The sequence below is a fragment of the Arachis ipaensis genome, chromosome B1 (assembly GCF_059453495.1).
Source record: "Arachis ipaensis isolate K30076 ecotype BB chromosome B1, ASM5945349v1, whole genome shotgun sequence".
NCBI classification, from domain to species: domain Eukaryota; kingdom Viridiplantae; phylum Streptophyta; class Magnoliopsida; order Fabales; family Fabaceae; genus Arachis; species Arachis ipaensis.
This window is the reverse complement of record NC_142436.1, coordinates 152378175-152396133: the sequence shown is the minus strand read 5'-3', so window position 1 is coordinate 152396133 and position 17959 is coordinate 152378175. Positions and strand designations below refer to the sequence as shown.

Below are 17959 nucleotides of genomic sequence, written 5' to 3'. Positions count from 1 at the left end.
TGATTGCAAAATTGGTATCAGAGCCAAGTTAACGATTAAGGGTAACACTTTTTCTTTAAGCAACACTTTTAGTGGCACGCTTTTGAGCCACAAAAAGACAAAAATCTGTACACCACATCTGTACACTATAAGGCCCCTTTTGTGAAATTAAGCTCAGATAATTCAGTACACTATTCAGCACTAGCATAGAGAATCCAAATCGTGTGCAGATATATAGATTAGTCGCTTTTGGCTATAGTTTATTATATTTTGGTTGTCATATCTTTTTCAATTTGTTTTTTTATTTGTGTTTTCCTTAATTTTCACCGTTGGCACTATTTTTCCTAGAATAATTTCCATGCAGTTTGTTATATTTTTAGGTGTTTCACCACATTCATTATAAAAAAATTCAGAGTCATTTAAATAAAGATATCAAAAATATTTTTTTATTAAAATTAAACTGGATAAATCAATTTAGCCAAAAAATTAAGAAATTAAATTTTAAATTAATTTAAATTAATTTTTTTTTTATAAAAAATGACTACAATATCTCTAACTAAAATATCCCTATTATATATATTTTAAAAACTTTAAATCCTAACCTTATGACGACAGAGAAAAAAAATGTCTAGAATTTAGGATTTTCAAAATTAATATATATAATAAGAGTATTTTAGTCATTTTCTATAATAGGGATATTGTAGTAATTTTTTATAATATTTATTTAGACCGATTTAAAATTTGATTCACCATTTTTTGGTCAAATTAATTTATCTGGCCTAATTTTAACAAAAACAATACGATTTAATCGATTATATGTATTAAATTTTAATTATTAAAAAACATCTTTAAAAAAAACATTTTAAACGTCTTTATCGGAGTGGCTCCCAAAAAAATTATGAAGGATAAGAGTAGCCAAGAAATTAAACTAAAATTAAAACTACTAAAGGAGGGCAGTGGTGGTTGGAGAAGAAACAATTAAGATAGGATTTGAAAGAGAAATAGTAGTTCTACTAAAACATTTTCACTTCAATATTATTGTCTTTATTTTTCAAGAAAAACCCATTTTTAAAAGTTAAAACTTTATTTTTCCAACAACTATAAGGGTGGTAATAGGATAGGTAAGGATAAATTTTTGCCTTATTCAATTCTGCTCCATCTTACAATTATTCGCATAAAATTTGTTTTGTCTCTACCCTTTTTTATAATTATTAAAATCTAATAAATAAAATAAACTTTTAAAATTTATATAACTATATCATTACATACATAATATAAATTAAAATAAAAATTTAAATATAATACAATATTATTAATTATTTTACTAATTATGTTATATATATTATATATATCATATATTAAAATTATATAATATATTAAATATATACCGGAGCGAGTATTACTTAAATTCAACCCTACTTGTTTGTCTAAGACTCTATTTCATTAAAAATTCATTTCGCATTGGAGCAGGTAATTATCTGTCTTGAGCGAGTAGGAACCGGATGAGTATTCGCGAATTTGAATTGTGTTATCATTCCTAAACAATTATTATTTTCAATTTTCTCTAATTTTTATAAAAAAAATTCTATTTATATACTAAAATTAGTCACTAAAATAAATCATTATATATATATATATATATATATATATATATATATATAATTTAAGTAACTCATTTTTAATATATATTCTATATTGGTGGTTAACCTTCAAATTAAAATCTTCAACCCATTTCACTTCAATTACTTCTTAATTAATTACCTACTATATCAATCTAGCTAATTGTAATATGGCTATTGATAATTTTACAATCTGCTACTATTATTATTTTCACTTAGCTTGTTACAATCAAGTGCCTCAAAAAGACCAAGAGTCAATATCCAACAAAATAATTTTTTAGTTATTACATTTGTTGACTTATCACCTTTAATTATTAGGTGACACACTGACACTTCACATAGAGACGATCATTTCTTAATTACCTAATATATTTTGTTTTTGGGCAATGATACATAGCTACAAATATGTATTGTATTGATTTTGTTGCTTCCTTCTTAAAATCAATACCAAATTACCAATCAACTATACGAGAAAGTCTAAACATGATACCATGACTAATACAACGACTATATATCAAAGATATATACTTGGAAATTGATTTTTGGAAATGAACTAACCATCTAACTTTCATGCCCCCGAAGATTGTAAGTTGAGTTTTACCAGCAACCGTAAATTTCTAGCTTAGCCTATATATAGTAGTGCATAAAAAAAGTTAAAAAAAAAGGAAGAAAATAATAAATATTCAAATGAAATATAAAGGCTAAAATATATTCGTGGTATTTTCAGATAGGAATTAACATTATTCTTGCCGAAGATAGCTTACAAGACGTCGGCAACCTTCTTATTCTCAGAAGACAATCTTTTATACCGTCTCGAAACTCCAATAGGTCGGGATACGGTGTTCCCCCTCCAAAGTCAACCAAAAGGGATGCCGACCTTCAAGCGGGCGGACCTTGAAGTACTTGTCCTTAAAGTCATGGTAAGAATTTTCGAACAAACCAAAAATTCTTCGACCCTAGGCTGCTCGGAAGGACATGAAACCTTTCTTGGCTCTCCCCTCTTTAGAAGGGTTTGTTAAGGTAAAAAGAAATAAAAATACCTCGATGGAGGCCGGCAGGTCTAAGAATTCACAAACCATCTCGAAACAGCGGATAGAAGCCCAACTGTTCGGATGCAATTGAGACGGTGCCACGTCACATCGGTTAAGCAGCGCCATTTGAAAGGGGGAGAAGGGAAGGCGAACCCCAGGTGGGTGAACATCGCCTTATACACCCAGATCTAATCCGGGACCTGGGGAGAGTGTAAGTTTATGTGGAATATCCGTTCGTGAGCAGCAGGGACAAAAACTTCGTAGTTGGCTTCCTTGTCGCCCCCTCCACAAAGATACTCGGCTTGTCGGAACTCGGTAAGTTTCTCTAAGGTCATTTGGTTGGGGGTTTCCTTTACATCCGAGGTCACCCAAGCATATCAGTCGTAGGGCTGCGCTCTCACGGCAGGAACCCTCATGACAGGACGCTGGGTCATACCTACAATGGGGGTACCACTCAAAGTCAGTCTATGAGGTCGGAAAACCGGCACTAATATCAGAAAATTACAATCTGCCTACCCAAGGTCTACAGTTAAGCAAAGCCTAAATCTATGTTCAAAAACGAAACCTAAACATCAAAAGCCTGGAATGGTTACCCCCCTAATGCCTATCTAGCACTGAAACTACTCAAGCATGCAACAAAATGTTCGGTACACATGCACGAGTAAAATGCAGAAAAACAACATAAAACGCGAAGCCAAGATGAAAAAGAAAGAAAAAGGGAACTCACCGAAAGAATGATGATTGAAAGAGAACTGAGAAAATCTCAAGAAGGAAGGCAGTACAGAAACAGATTCAAAGTAAATAGCTGCAGGAAGGATGAGAGGAAATGATGGAAGTGATTGAAACGTAATTGTCAGGGGGAAGTTAGAAACGTGAAGGATGAAGGGAAACTGAAGTGAAAACTGATGAATAGGAAGCGAGAAAGACAAGGGCAAAATGAACTTTTTGCACGAGGTTTAAATCAATCATCAAGGGCATTAAATGCTTGGCGCGGAAATCGAGGCGACGTGGGATGATCCTCCAAGGCGACGAGCCTCACTCGCGCGTAGGGGGCACGCCCTCACCACAACTTACACCAGCCCAACCAAGCGACGGCATATGAAGGAGAGCATAACGCGCCAACAACAGCGCTCACGGCTGTAGTAAGCACGTTGGGGGCACTGTTACGGCCCAGCCCAGCTGGTGTCCCGCCTGACCCGACCCGAGCGGCCGAACCAAGGGCCTCGAACCCGAGCTGGGAAACTGACCCGGATACATGTCCCCCAGCTCACTACGCAATAGCTGTGCGGAGAAACTTCGAAGAAGGTGGGATTGTCCTTGCGGGACCCACCTCTGACAGGGTATATATGGGGATGGTCCTACCCCTCCCCCAAGGTACGTCACTACCTCCCTTACTCTTTCACCACCATCTGCATCATTTCTGACTTGAACGTCGGAGTGTCATTGTAGGTGGCACCCTCTCTTCGCACTGCAGCAGCTCGATAGGTCGTGAAGTCTCCGCCTCCCTTTAGCTGGACCTAGGCCAAGGTTGGTTCCCACCACTCCACTTCAAGAGCTCCACCGACCCGTCCGGAACCTGAGGTACCGATCAATATTAAATATATATCGGGACAGGACGGAGCGAGTATTACTTAAACTTGATCCTACTTGCTCGTCTATGACTCTGTCCCATTAAAAATTCATTTCGCATCGGAGCAGGTAATTATTTGTCTCAAACGAGTAGAAACGGGATGAGTATTCGCAAATTTGAATTGTGTTGTCATTCCTAAATAATTATTATTTTGAGTTTTCTCTAATTTTTATAAAAAAAATTCTATTTATATTCTTAAAATTAGTCACTAAAATAAATTATTATACATTTATATATATAATTAGTCACCAAAAAAATATATATATAATTTAAATTTAACTCATTTTTAATATATATATTTTATATTGGTGTTAACCTTCAAATTAAAATCTTCAACTCATTTCACTTCAATTACTTCTTAATTAATTACCTACTATATCAATCTAGCTAATTGTAATATGGCTATTGATAATTTCTCTCTTTCATTCCGTCACGACAACTATCTATAATTCTATATACAATCTGCTACTATTATTATTTTCACTGAGCTTGTTACAATCAAGTGCCTCAAAAAGACCAAAAGTCAATATCCAACAAAATAATTTTTAGTTATTATTACATTTGTTGACTTATCACCTTTAATTATTAGGTGACACACTGATACTTAACATAGAGACGATCATTTCTTAATTACATAACGGTGAGTTATATGGTAAAGATGTAAGTTTATAGATTTTTTTTTTAATAGAATAAAAGAGAGATTAATAAAAGTAAGACTTACATTTTGAATAATAATAAAATAATAAAAAATAACTATAAAAAGAATTATATTCCATCTCTATACCACTCCAATCTGTACAGTAGAATGCCCCATACATAATATATTTTGTTTTTGGGCAATGATATATAGCTACAAGCCTACAAATATGTATTGTATTGATTTTGTTGCTTCCTTCTTTTTTTGCCATTAAATTTGTAGTCAGCATTATTTATTTATACTATTAAGGTGTGATGTTATAAAAATTGAAATAGATTAAAAATTTGTATTAACTACCAAATACCTATTTTATATCATTCTAACCGTACGAGCAGCCTTGTATCTCAACGTCAATAATCATGGCATTATCTCTCTTCTTAAAATCAATACCAAAGTACCAATCAACTATACGAGAAAGTCTAAACATGATACCATGACTAAGATACTTGGAAATTGATTTTTGGAAATGAACTAACCATCTAACTTTCATGCCCCCGAAGATTGTAAGTTGAGTTTACAAGCAACCGTAAATTTCTAGTTTAGCCTATATATAGTGCATAAAAAAAGTTTAAAAAAAGGGAAGAAAATAATAAATATTCAAATGAAATATAAAGGCTAAAATATATTCGTGGTATTTTCAAAAGTTTTCAATAGTCGCTAGGATTAATTTTCAATTGAGAATTTGAGATATTCACCGCATTGCTAGACAATAACCTTATACATTATGCCATGCAAAACCACAACAATATATATATTTGTTGGTGACAAGGTATTTAATTATGAGAAATAATATTTTTATTAATTATTTTTAATACAAAACTTAAAAAAAATATATAAAAGAGATGTATATACAAAAATAATGTTTATAGTATTTCTGTTAAATTACTACTTAGCAGGACATCATCACAATAATCATGTTCAAGGCACATAAAGCTCTTATATTATAAGTGTAGGCAGCAAATTAAAAAGAATAATGACTAATGAAGAAAGACATTGTTAAGTTAGGAATACGCAACTCATAGTTGCTTTGTATGCATATCTATCGCATCAGCTAGTTGATGTGAGGTGGGTTTAGTGGGATTTGGCATATCATATCATGTTTCAGAATTGACACATTCATATCAACCTATCAGACCGGATGGGATGTAATAATAAAATTGATAACTGACAACTGCTATAACACACTGCATTTGAGAGAAGTTTGTTTTTTAGTGCAAAATTAAAATAATGAATGTTATGGTATCTATTAAGTTGTACTTAAATTACTAAAAAATGTAAATAAATAATATTTAATAAATTTTAAATAATTTATTTTTTATTTTAAAAAATAAATTAAATAATTTAGACACCACAACAAAAACACTATAAAATTCACCCATTAAAATTATGGGAGAATGAATTCTAAGAAATACTAGGAAGTGACATTTCATAATATTTTTAACTTGCTTAGCTTAAAGATTTTGGTACGAAACTCGTTTGTTCAAATAAGATACCAATAATGAAGTAGCTAAAGTGCTCCTTCTTTCACCAACCCTAATTAGTTAATTTACCATTTGTGTATCATGTGTACTGAATTTTATGCAACTATTCAGCATTGTTCTTTTAGAATATTATCACAGCTGCGAAAAATATATATTAGAGTAAAGTAACAATTATATCCTCAAGGATTTCGATCGACTTCAGATTAATTAGTTCTTAAAAAAAAAAAATATCAATTAGGTCCTTCATAATAGTGTGGACATCATATATTTTCTTCCGTTAATGGATAATACGAAACAAAATTGAGTTGTTCATGTATTTTATTATTTACATATGGTTCGTGTTTTGTTGCTACACTAGTGTGAAAATATAGTTTTAGATAATAAAACATTCATTATTTTTTGAATTTCTATATAATATTTATTAATTGTTCTCGATTTATCACGAATCCTATCAATACAGATAAAATTTTACTCCAAAAAAGTTATTATCTAAGTAATTATCTTTTATAAATAAACACGTCACATTAATTAACACTACATATAAATATCACCGTTAAATTTTATGTGATAAATTAATAGAATGGCACAACATATCCACCATGCTATTGTAAAAAATCAAATTGATATTTTAAAAAAAAAAAAACTAATTAGTTTGAAGTCAAAAACTTCAAGAGCATAATTATTACCTTAGTCTATGTATTAATATATAAGTTTGTAACCAACAAAGTCTCGAGATTTTTTTTTTTTAATCTCAATACCACTGAAGATTCAATCAAATGATAATACACTTATCTCAAAATAATAAGAAAACCATTACATTTTAAAAAAAATAAAATCTTAATAACGGCTTGTTCAAAACAAAAAAGGTAGATACTCATATGAAAAAGTTTATAGATAAAAATAATAGTTAAAATATAACAAACAATTTAGTTAAATATCTAAAATTATCTAACAGTTTTTAATTATAATTTTTTTATGAAAATATTTTCACGTGAAAAGTTATGGATTAAAAAATATATTTTGATGATATTTAAAATTGTATGAATAAACAAAATTACTCAACACATGCAACTAATGTTTATTCAGTATAGTTACAAAATTAAGAATTTATAAAAAAGAATTGAAAATAATAGTAAAAATGATTAGAGGCGAAGTAGTAGTAGAGTGATGTTATATTAGGGGTGTACATGGTCGGGCCACACTGGGTTTGTCTTAATTCAGACCCGACCCGAAATATAGACCGGACCTAATTTTTAAACCCTAATCCGATCCTAAACCCGATGAAACATATGCACCTTCAGGCCGGGTGAAAACCGGGCCTTTAGCATGTAAAAATCTCCTAATCTTCATCCATTATTTCACAATTCACATAGTAAAATTCACTTAAAAAAATATAACAAGAACTAACCATTCTCTAAATTTATAGCATAACCATAATCAATACTAATATTGTCTAATAACACCAAATATTTAAATCAATACAAATAACACAATATTATGCATTAGTCTAAAGTCTTATACATTTTAAACATAAAACATTAACTTATAATCTTATAATGACTAATAACACAAAATATTAAGGTTTATAATATTTAAATTTCACATAAGAATAGCCATTATCCATCACTAATAACACAAAATATTAATTGTGTATGATGATCGGGCCGAGTTCGGGTGACCCGAACTATGGCCCGAAGCCGACCCAAAATAATGACCGGATCTATTTTGAGACCCTTACACGGCCCTAGACCCGATGAAATCACACTAAGTTAGCCCTTAAAGTCTTCGGGCCGGGTTGGGTCATGTACACCCCTATTAGTCTATACATAGATGCTAATTAAATAGTGAGGACCATGTCTTGAATGCTTTGCAAATTGAAATGATAAAGAAGAGGGGACCAGAGTTTGTGAATGGAGTAATTAATAGTAGCTTACAAGTAATTTGATGGAGGCAAACACTAGTGTCCTCAAATTAAATAAAGTAATCACAGCAGAGAGATTAGTATAGTAATTAAGTGCATCAAAGCTTCTAAGATGGGGAGAAGCCCTTGTTGCTCAAAAGATGAGGACTTGAAAAGAGGTGCTTGGACTGCTGAAGAAGACAAAATCCTCATAGACTACATTAGGGTCCATGGCCATGGAAGATGGAGAAACCTCCCCCAAAAAGCAGGTACTTAATTAGTTACTGCATAGTACATACTTCATTATTATTGTCAATGTTTTTTATAATTTGGTATATATATATGTATGTGAATGTTGGTTGACACAAACAGGTTTAAAAAGATGTGGCAAAAGTTGTAGACTGCGATGGTTGAACTATCTAGGACCAGACATCAAAAGAGGCAATATATCCTCTGATGAAGAAGAACTCATCATCAGACTTCACAACCTCCTGGGAAATAGGTACCTACCTTATTAGCTTATTAATTTCTCGAATAATACTACACATCTAAGTCTTTTTGTTAACCAAATCTAACTAAGTTGGTCTAACATAACAAAAATCAGTTATAACTAGCATTACTTATAACTTATTATTTAATTTGGTTGGACTTAGTTCATAAAAAGATTTGGATGTGTAGCATTACTCTAATTTCTCTCCCCATCACCATTAATCACTATTATATATAACTTCATTCATAGGTGGTCTCTAATAGCTGGGAGGCTTCCGGGGAGAACAGACAATGAGATCAAGAACTATTGGAACACCAACTTGAGTAAGAGGATGAAAGATAACAAGGATCACAACAAAGAAACAACCACCTCTTCTTCGAATCCAAAACACCCTCAAACAGAACCAACCCCTTTTAAGATTGACTTACCTGTAATCCGAACAAAGGCTACAAAGTGCTCAAAGCCATTACTTATAAATAACAATGCACAACAATCAACACCAATACCTTTGCTTCTGGATGCTTCTGCTGCTGCTGCTGGTTCTGAAGCCAACAACAATAAGAATATCGTTTCATCAATAGCAAGTAACCACAAAGAACTACTCTCAAAGAACTACAATAGTAATGATGAGTTTTTGCCCTTCTTCAGTGAAGATGATGACAAAGAAATACTCTCAATGACAGATTTGCTAATAGACGATTATTGTAATCTTACCGATGCTGATGGCGGCTTAAATGATCTTCTCATCAACTCTGATGTCTCTGATCTCTGTTATGAGGTATTATTATCGCCTTATTCGGACCAACCCACCACCATCTTCTCCGATGACATCCTCAATCAATGGACACATAGCTATTTCGATGATGCTGATGATCACATTAATCATGATGATGACTCAATCGTCGACCGTCATTGTCACCAGTCAAATGACAAGGAGATAGAATAACGGCAATGCCTCCGCGAAGAATTGTTATTCACACTCCCATGTTTTTAGCAAGAAAAATTAGGTGATATATTTACTACCCTTTCTCTCTTTTAAACCCTTCTCTCACTATTTGTAAACATTGTTTTTCTTTGAATGTACTTCCAAAAAATATTTAGGTTTCATTCACAAGTATCATGTTATATATATATTTGGTAGGATGAGATAATTAGGGAATCTGCAATTTGAATGAAAATGGTACAACATATATCACATGGTTGGGATAGCAACATATCACCAAGCATTAGATACCATAACATGAAAGATCAAGCTGTTGCTGCAGATACAACTAAGAATTTCTCCTGTACCTAGTACCTACATTTATACCACTAACTTAAGCTTAAGTTTAAAATTGTTTTAAAATATTTAACACCCGTAACCTGCTCAAATCTGATTTGCAGATTTTCTCCCTCAACTTTGTTCTAAATATTCAATTTTGAACTCTAAAGTTTGCTAAATGTGTGTTAGTTTTCATGCAAACTACTTTCTATATAAATTAAAGAAACTTGATGTAGATCAGAAAAAGCATGATCATGATTTGCAGCCAGAACAATTGGGAAAAATAGTTACTCCTCCAAATACATGCATAATACCTTATTAAATGAGCACATAGAAACTCAAGGACATTGATCAAACAGTTGGAGTGCATGTTCAATCAAAGGCTAGCAGATTGAGTAGGTGGAACAACATAATCAACCACCACCACACTCTCTATGTGATCCCTAACCTTATCCTTCTCAGCATTCACCACATCCTCATTTGAAACCACCGCCTCCAGTTCCTCCACCCCCGGAAAAACCCCCAGGGACGCAATCGAGTAACCCTTCGCCCTCGCCGGCGAGAAATTCTCACCGACACTCAGCTGACTGATCTGCTTGAATCTCTCCGTCATCCCTCCGATAACCCCCAAGATCTCGTCCTTGGAGTGATCGCCGGCGTTCTCCTTAAGCTTCAGGAAGCTCACGCGGATGGCCGATCCCGGCGGGGTGAGTAGGTGGTCGGCGGGGAGGGCAGGGGAGACCCAATCGACGGCCATGATGTCATCGATAATGGGAAGGACATTTCCCTTGACGACACTGACGTGGCTAGGGTGGGCGGAGTAGGCGTCGAGGTCCTGCTTTGTGGCGTAGCGGCTGTGGAGCATGTGAGTGAAGGTTAGGGTGGAGGAGCGGCTGCGGAGGACGGGGCCCACCGTGAGATGGAGTACCTGGTCGAGGGAGAGGAGGGAGCTGAGACCGTTGACCATCGCAGAGACCTTGGAAGGCTTAGTGTCATCTTTGACCTTGAAGAGCACGATGTGCTCCACCACTGACTGGGTTGGTGTTGATGATGACGTCATCTTGATTGAGGGTCTAGATGCTGATGCAGATGAGTAGGAGTGGGGTTTTAGATGCTGACGGAGAAGGTGTTTGGAGGATGAGAAAGCCGGCACTGACAGATGAGTTCTGACACCCAGCATTTTACAGCTTAGCGTAATTGCAACTGGGTGATTTCTCCACCTTTTTATTTCCGACCACACCTTAGGCCCATGGAATATTTCATGGGCTCATGGAATCCCTGTAAATCCGGTGTAATATATTGGGCCCCAGCCCATGCTCATAAAACAGCTCTAGTTGCAGAGGCTAAGAAGGCAATTACTACTTCCTAATTAGACTGAAACCTTGTCCAAGTTTATTCATTAAGTAAGCAAATACTATAACATTTAATATTAAAATATTATTACAGCAAAGCACCAATACACTAATTAGAAGCTGTGAGTGAAGGTACCACAAAATCAACGACCATAACGCACTCAAGATAGTCCTTAATCTTATGATTCTTGTGTATATCTACATGAGAATCCGAAGCCTCCAATTCCTTCAAGCCAGGAAAAACCACAAGCAAAGCCATGGAGAATCCTTTGGCTCTGCCAGGAGAAAAATTGTCCCCGCAAGTCACCTGAACAGCGCCTTTGGTTTTCAGCTCCTCTTGAATTTCCATTACTGCCCTCAGAATCTCATCAACACGATCTTCCAAACCCTCCTTCAACTTGAAGAACGTGACCTGAACGGCCGATCCCGGTGCCAGAATTACCGATTCACCCCGGAGGTTTTCATTGGCGACCCAATCAAGAGCCATGATGTCTTGGCACAAGGGAGCGTTGACCTTGACGACTGCCACGTGGCTGGGGTGCACCGTGTATTCCTCAAGGTCGTGCTTGGAGTTGTAGCGGGCGTGGAGGATGTGAGTGAAGTTCAAGGAAGCTTGTGTGGATCGGAAGCTTAGGAGTGGGGCCATGGTGAGGTGAAGGGTCTGATCGAGGGAGTTCAGGGAGTTGATTCGGTTGACCATGGCGTCCACCTCCGAAGGGGCAACATCGTCCTTCACCTTGAACAACACCACATGCTCGATTATATTGTTTGACATCGTTGCTGTATCAGCCTGTGAGATTGGTTGATCCTGAATCCTTATCACTATAAACGTCTACGTTTTCTTCACTTCCTCATATTTTGTGGTCTCAACTAATATTTGTGATTGTGGGTTATAATAATAATAATTTACATTATATTATAATTTATACATGTTACTAAAATTTCGATAAAGGTGCTGCTTAGACTTTAACAATAAACTAAGAATTTTCCCCCCTTTTTTTATATAATATAATAAGTAACACAAAATTGCTTTACTTCTCTTTTTTTTTTGTCGACTCACACACCCACTCACACACACTAACCTAGCCACCTGCTAAGATTCGAACTCTTGTGGCTTTGGATTGAGGCAAATACTTTTGCCATTGAACCACATGCCTCGGCCACAAAATTGCTTTACTTCTATTTCGGGCATCTTTTGTAAATGATTTCGGTTAAGTTGGGCCTTGACTACAAGAAGTGGATTTTGGACTATCTAAGTCCTCAAAGCTAAAAGATGAATTTTGGAAAGAAAAAACGCGTTCATATTAGCTCACAAACAATTATGCGGCCCAACAAAACTATGGTTAACAAAGTTGAACTTAAAATGCCATCCGATGGTCAGTAATTGTTATTTCAGTAGGTAGTTTTGGTCTTATATCTTTTGTTGTTTGTGCTTTTTGTGTGGGTTGGGCTGCCCATACTTTTGACCAAAAATACACTTAAAATGCCATTATTCAACTAGTCCAAAACAAAATTTCGTTTACAAATAAGATTAGAAAAATATTAGATAGTCATGAGAATTTATTATTTTTTACCATCAAAATCAAAATTATTAACTCAGTTTTTTTAGTTTGATTTCTTTAGTTTAGTAACTCAACATTATACTTTTAGCATTTATCGTAAAATTAAGCTATCTGACAAAATAAAATAAAATTAAGCTTATGATATACAATCTCAGCACATGATTAGACAAAACATAGTTCTTATGTCAAATCCCCCCTTTTTAGTTACATTTGAAATTGATGTATTAAATTATTGTGAAACTGAGGTAATATTTCTTTTTCTTTGGAGGGATCCCTCATGCCCACTGGCCCTAAACTACTGAAGCATTTGTGTTGAAATGTGGACGTGTCTCTAACTGAGATAACCAATTCTGGTGATTTCAGATAATCATTGTTATCACTGAGACTTTTAAATTAGTTAAAATTACAATATATGTCAGCATATGATGCACGGTTACGTCCTTTGATACCCTTTCTTTTTCATTGTTTTCTTGTGCCGCAGCAGCATACAGCCATAGCAAATCGTGAAAGCAAAAGAAGCCTTCATTGATTAGGTGCAAATTGCAAAAAACAAAGCACCTGCTGTCGGAAAATGCTACACTACTAGGCTTAGAGCATAGGTATTTTCTTTGGATAATTTCTTAAATTTTTAAATAGTATTAAGTGGTGCTCATTTTATTTTATTTATCAAATTAAGTGGTTGTTATAATTTATTTGGTTCAAAGATTAATATCATGATCTCTTGGAAAAACATTGGCGTTTTCAACTTCTTGTTATAATAAGTTAGGTTAGCTGAAACCTTACATCAAGCATCGAAGGTTGATCAACATATCATGATTGATTGGTGATTATAACATGTCAAAGTAATGTTGAAATGAATATTGCAGTCGTACTTATGAGTTACTTATGACACTGTTTGCTAACAGTGCCACTGAAAGGGGAAGAGAGGGTCTCACCCTCTTTTGTGAAGCCAAAGTAGCGGAGAGTGTGAAGAACAGCAGAGGGTGGCATCCGTGTGGGGAAGCGTATCCACTCACTCAATCTCGAACTCCCATTGGTGTCGTCGCCGTGAGCGTCACACACTTCATTCATGGACCCCACTTTCTTCAACATTCTTCTTTCTTCATTGCCTAATCAAATAATGTTTCCACAGCTAAAGAAAATATCATTCAATTATTTTATTATATTTAAATTTCCTAATTTTTTAATAAACAAATTATTTTCAAGTTTTTAGGTGATATTTACATAAATTGTTTTTTATATGATGATAAAAATAGTATTATAATTCAATATTGATATTTAAAATATATTATAGTATTGTAGATATGCAGAAAATATCGAGAATGAAATTTTTTGGAAATCCGATCCGATCCGATTACAAACGGTTTGGATTTGCGATTTTTTAAATAAAAAAATTAAATACAAATAACAAGTCTAGGGGTGGCAAACGGGCCTAAACCCGCCGGGCCGGCCCGCGTAACCCGCCAAAAAAGGCGGGCCGGGCTGGAAAATTGGGACCGCCAAATAGCAAAAGCCCGCTTAACCCGCATCGCTTAAACCGCTGGTTTTGGCGGGCTTTGGCGGGGCGGGGCGGGCTTCCCCGCCGGGCTTAGTCTTTTTTTAGCAAGGGGTATTTTTATAATTTTTTTTACCAAAACCCAACTTCCCCAACCCAACTTACAAGAGAATGAAGATGAAAATTGGGTGTTTTAGATTATGTTTGTTTTGTTTTAGAGACAATATTGTTAATTATGTTTTGGATTATGTTTATTTTGCTTTGGAAACAATATTTATAATTACAAAGACTTTAATGTTTGTGAATACAAAAATTATAATTTGTTTATACTTTTAGAAATTATAATAGTTAAAAGTAAAAAACAAAAGAGATTTTTTTATATCTTTATATATATTATTTAATAGTTAAAAGTAAAAAAAAAAAGAGGATATTTGGCGGGCTTAGCCCGCCGGCCCGCCAGCCCGCCGTTAGGCGGGGCGGGTTAGGATTCTGGGACCGCCTCACTAGGCGGGGCGGGGCGGGCTTCTGGCGGGGCGGGGCGGGACGGGGCGGGCTTCCCCGCTTGCCACCCCTAAACAAGTCTCAACATCAAATTTTAAATAATCAACAATGACATAACAAGTCTTAACAATATCTTAAAAAACTAATGATAACATAACAATAGAAATAAAATTATAGGTTAGTTAAAATAAATAAATAAATAACATTTTTAACATAAAATATTTATTAAATAATAATACATGAATAATACAAAAATGTATAACAAATTGAATATGTTATAAGTATAATTGTAAATATAATAATAAAATAATAATATTATAGCACATTGTGCGATTTAGATTGGATTGAATAGGTTATAAAAAGTAGATCTAAAATTCAATCCAATCCAATGATTTGCAAAAAATATAATCTAATTAAATCCAAATTAATACAATTTTAATCGATTTTTGATTTGAATAGAATTGAATTAATTTAAATTTTAACACCCCTAATAAAGAGTTTGTTGCGATAGCATGTGAAATTGAATTATTATATATAAAAAATAAAATTTGAATTTTTAATACATACTTAAACTTACAAATAAATTGATTATTTGATCAATTCAAGTTAGTTGTTAAGAAACTTTTAGTCTCTTACTAATTGAGCTGAAAATGACGAAACTCGCTGTTAGCTGGCGAAACGGGATCGCATCATCATAGAAAACTTGACATCAGGAATGAGCCACGTGGCAATAAGAAAAAAGGAAAATATCAAGGAGTGATGCTTCAGAGCTAGGAAAGGACTTGAGAATAAGGACAAATTCTTGTACCAGAACTTTTAAAAATCCAGTTTTACCAACAAACATGATGAGTACTTCTTGAGATTACCTATTTAATTTTTTTTATAATTTTTTAAAATTTTTAAATTTTTCAGTGCTCGATAAATTTTTAAATATTTAATACTTTTAACAAATATGTTTAACTAAACTCCTCCGTGTAATTATTGTTAAGAGCAAATATTGATGAGGTGTAAAGTTTGATTCACACATTTTTTTCTACTTATCTTTGTATTTTAATTTCCTAGGAAACTTTGTGTCTGTAATAATTTTAGTTAGGTTTGGTGTTTTGTTCTATTTTCATGTTTTATTTTGCAATTTAAATTTTTCAGGAAGGAATTATAGAGATTAAAATTTGACATATTTTTACTAAATTCTTAAAATTTGGTATTTAGTTTAATTTTTGTTTTTTTATAAATAGAGTCTCATCACTGAATGTAGTAACTGATCACTCGTTGATTATTAACAAATATATATAAGTGGATGTTGCTATGTAAATAAATATTTTAGTTTGTGATATAAATTAAAAATAGTCAGATATGAAACATAATTTCTTATCAAATATATAAAATACAAATAATATTAAATTGTAGAATCACTATATATTTATGTGATAATACTTACAACTATAAATATAACATATACAGATTTAAACTACTTAGCGTAGTACTTTGAAAAGTACGGGTATAATTATGGCACATTTTAAATTGGTTTGAAAGAAAAATTAATCTAATTCAAAGCATATAATTCAGATTGGAATAGTGTATTCAGTATAAAAATAAATATTTTTTAAGAATTAAAAATTAGGTTTAAAAATACAAAAGTGAATTTTTTTTTATGAAATATAAACTATTACACACATAAAAGTTAGGTTTTCGTATAAATCTATCCTATACTTTTACAATTTTAATAAGTATACTCTAGGATATTTGTCAAAAGAATTGAAGGAAACAAATTAATTAAGTTAATAAATAAAACGGAGTTGCTAGTATATTTAAGAGCAAATTAGCAGCTCAAGCAAAATGAACAAAAAATTTTATAGAAAACAACACGAAAATAAACTTCAAATATCGGCTCATTTTTTTCTATATGGCAGCAGCGTGTGTGTTGTGCGTGGATGTGAAGAACATAGGTGTTAGATATGGGTGTGAGACAGTTTGTTTTAAAATAGTAAAAAGAAAAATTAGATTATTCGATTTCTTTGTTAAAAAAAATTTACCTTCGAATCGAACAGTTCGAGTTGTGTGGGAGAGAGAATTTGAATTTTGGTTAAACTAATCGGACCGTCCGATTTGTACATTCTAAATTTTTTTAATTATTTAAACACAAATCAAAATGTCGGACGGTCCAATTTTTGTTCATGATATCACAGTTGTATAAAATATTTATACACTCCATAATTACGTTCTACACTATTTTTCTCTTCATATCTATAAAAAAATGTGTCAAATATCAGATGGTGAAAAATTGAAAATAAACAAGCATACAATATGTATATAAAATATGAACATTGTAGTTCTATGCAAATTGATTCGTCCTCTGCGGCTTCACCGATTTGATGCTAGTTAAATCATACAGCTCACATATTCCCAATTATGAGTTAAAAAATGCAGTAGCATAAAACTGTCAAATACTTATATTCATGTTTCTTATCCATTATTATATCCTCTAAGACCACAATGAGACCTTACACAAGCTTCCTTCCTAATCAAGTATTACCATTCAAGTTAATTATCTCACCCTCTCAACGACCTTCTTGGAATATTTTCTTGTAAACCTGCCAAATTAAAATGCGACTCAAATACTTAATGTTACAGTACAATTTATTATTTGTAGTTAGTAAATAATAAATAATATTTAAAAATATAATAAATTATAATAATATTATATAATTAATAAATATTATTATTTTGAGTTAATATTTAGTTAATAATAATCTGTATTTATTTTTATAAGAATTTATACATAAAAAATATATAATTTATACTAATATTTATAAATTTACACACACGAATTAATATTATTTATATTTATATTTATTATAATTTATATCTATAAATTAATAAAATTTATTCATTTAAAATAAATTAATATTTATACTGATCAAATATTAATCAAAATAGCTAAAAACTAATAGTCCCAATAAT

General features: G+C 32.9%; 2 protein-coding genes and 1 non-coding gene across 3 annotated transcripts; 1 reads left to right on the top strand and 2 right to left on the bottom strand.

Moving 5' to 3' along the window:
• The first annotated feature begins 8470 nt into the window (after positions 1–8470).
• LOC107643526 (transcription factor TT2) lies at positions 8471–9799 on the top strand. Its single transcript, XM_016347207.3, has 3 exons — positions 8471–8606; positions 8710–8839; positions 9077–9799. Exons 1-3 carry the CDS (start codon positions 8471–8473, stop codon positions 9771–9773), a joined length of 963 nt encoding a protein of 320 aa, XP_016202693.1. The 3' UTR covers positions 9774–9799.
• Positions 9800–10321: 522 nt separating this feature from the next.
• LOC107643535 (stress-response A/B barrel domain-containing protein UP3) lies at positions 10322–12215 on the bottom strand. Its single transcript, XR_015902647.1, has one exon. It is a non-coding gene; the product is annotated as a stress-response A/B barrel domain-containing protein UP3 (transcript).
• On the bottom strand, positions 10322–12223 carry LOC148578901 (stress-response A/B barrel domain-containing protein UP3-like). The gene has a single exon (XM_088502324.1). It carries the CDS (start codon positions 11266–11268, stop codon positions 10465–10467), a length of 804 nt encoding a protein of 267 aa, XP_088358450.1. The 5' UTR covers positions 11269–12223; the 3' UTR covers positions 10322–10464.
• Positions 12224–17959: the final 5736 nt, after the last annotated feature.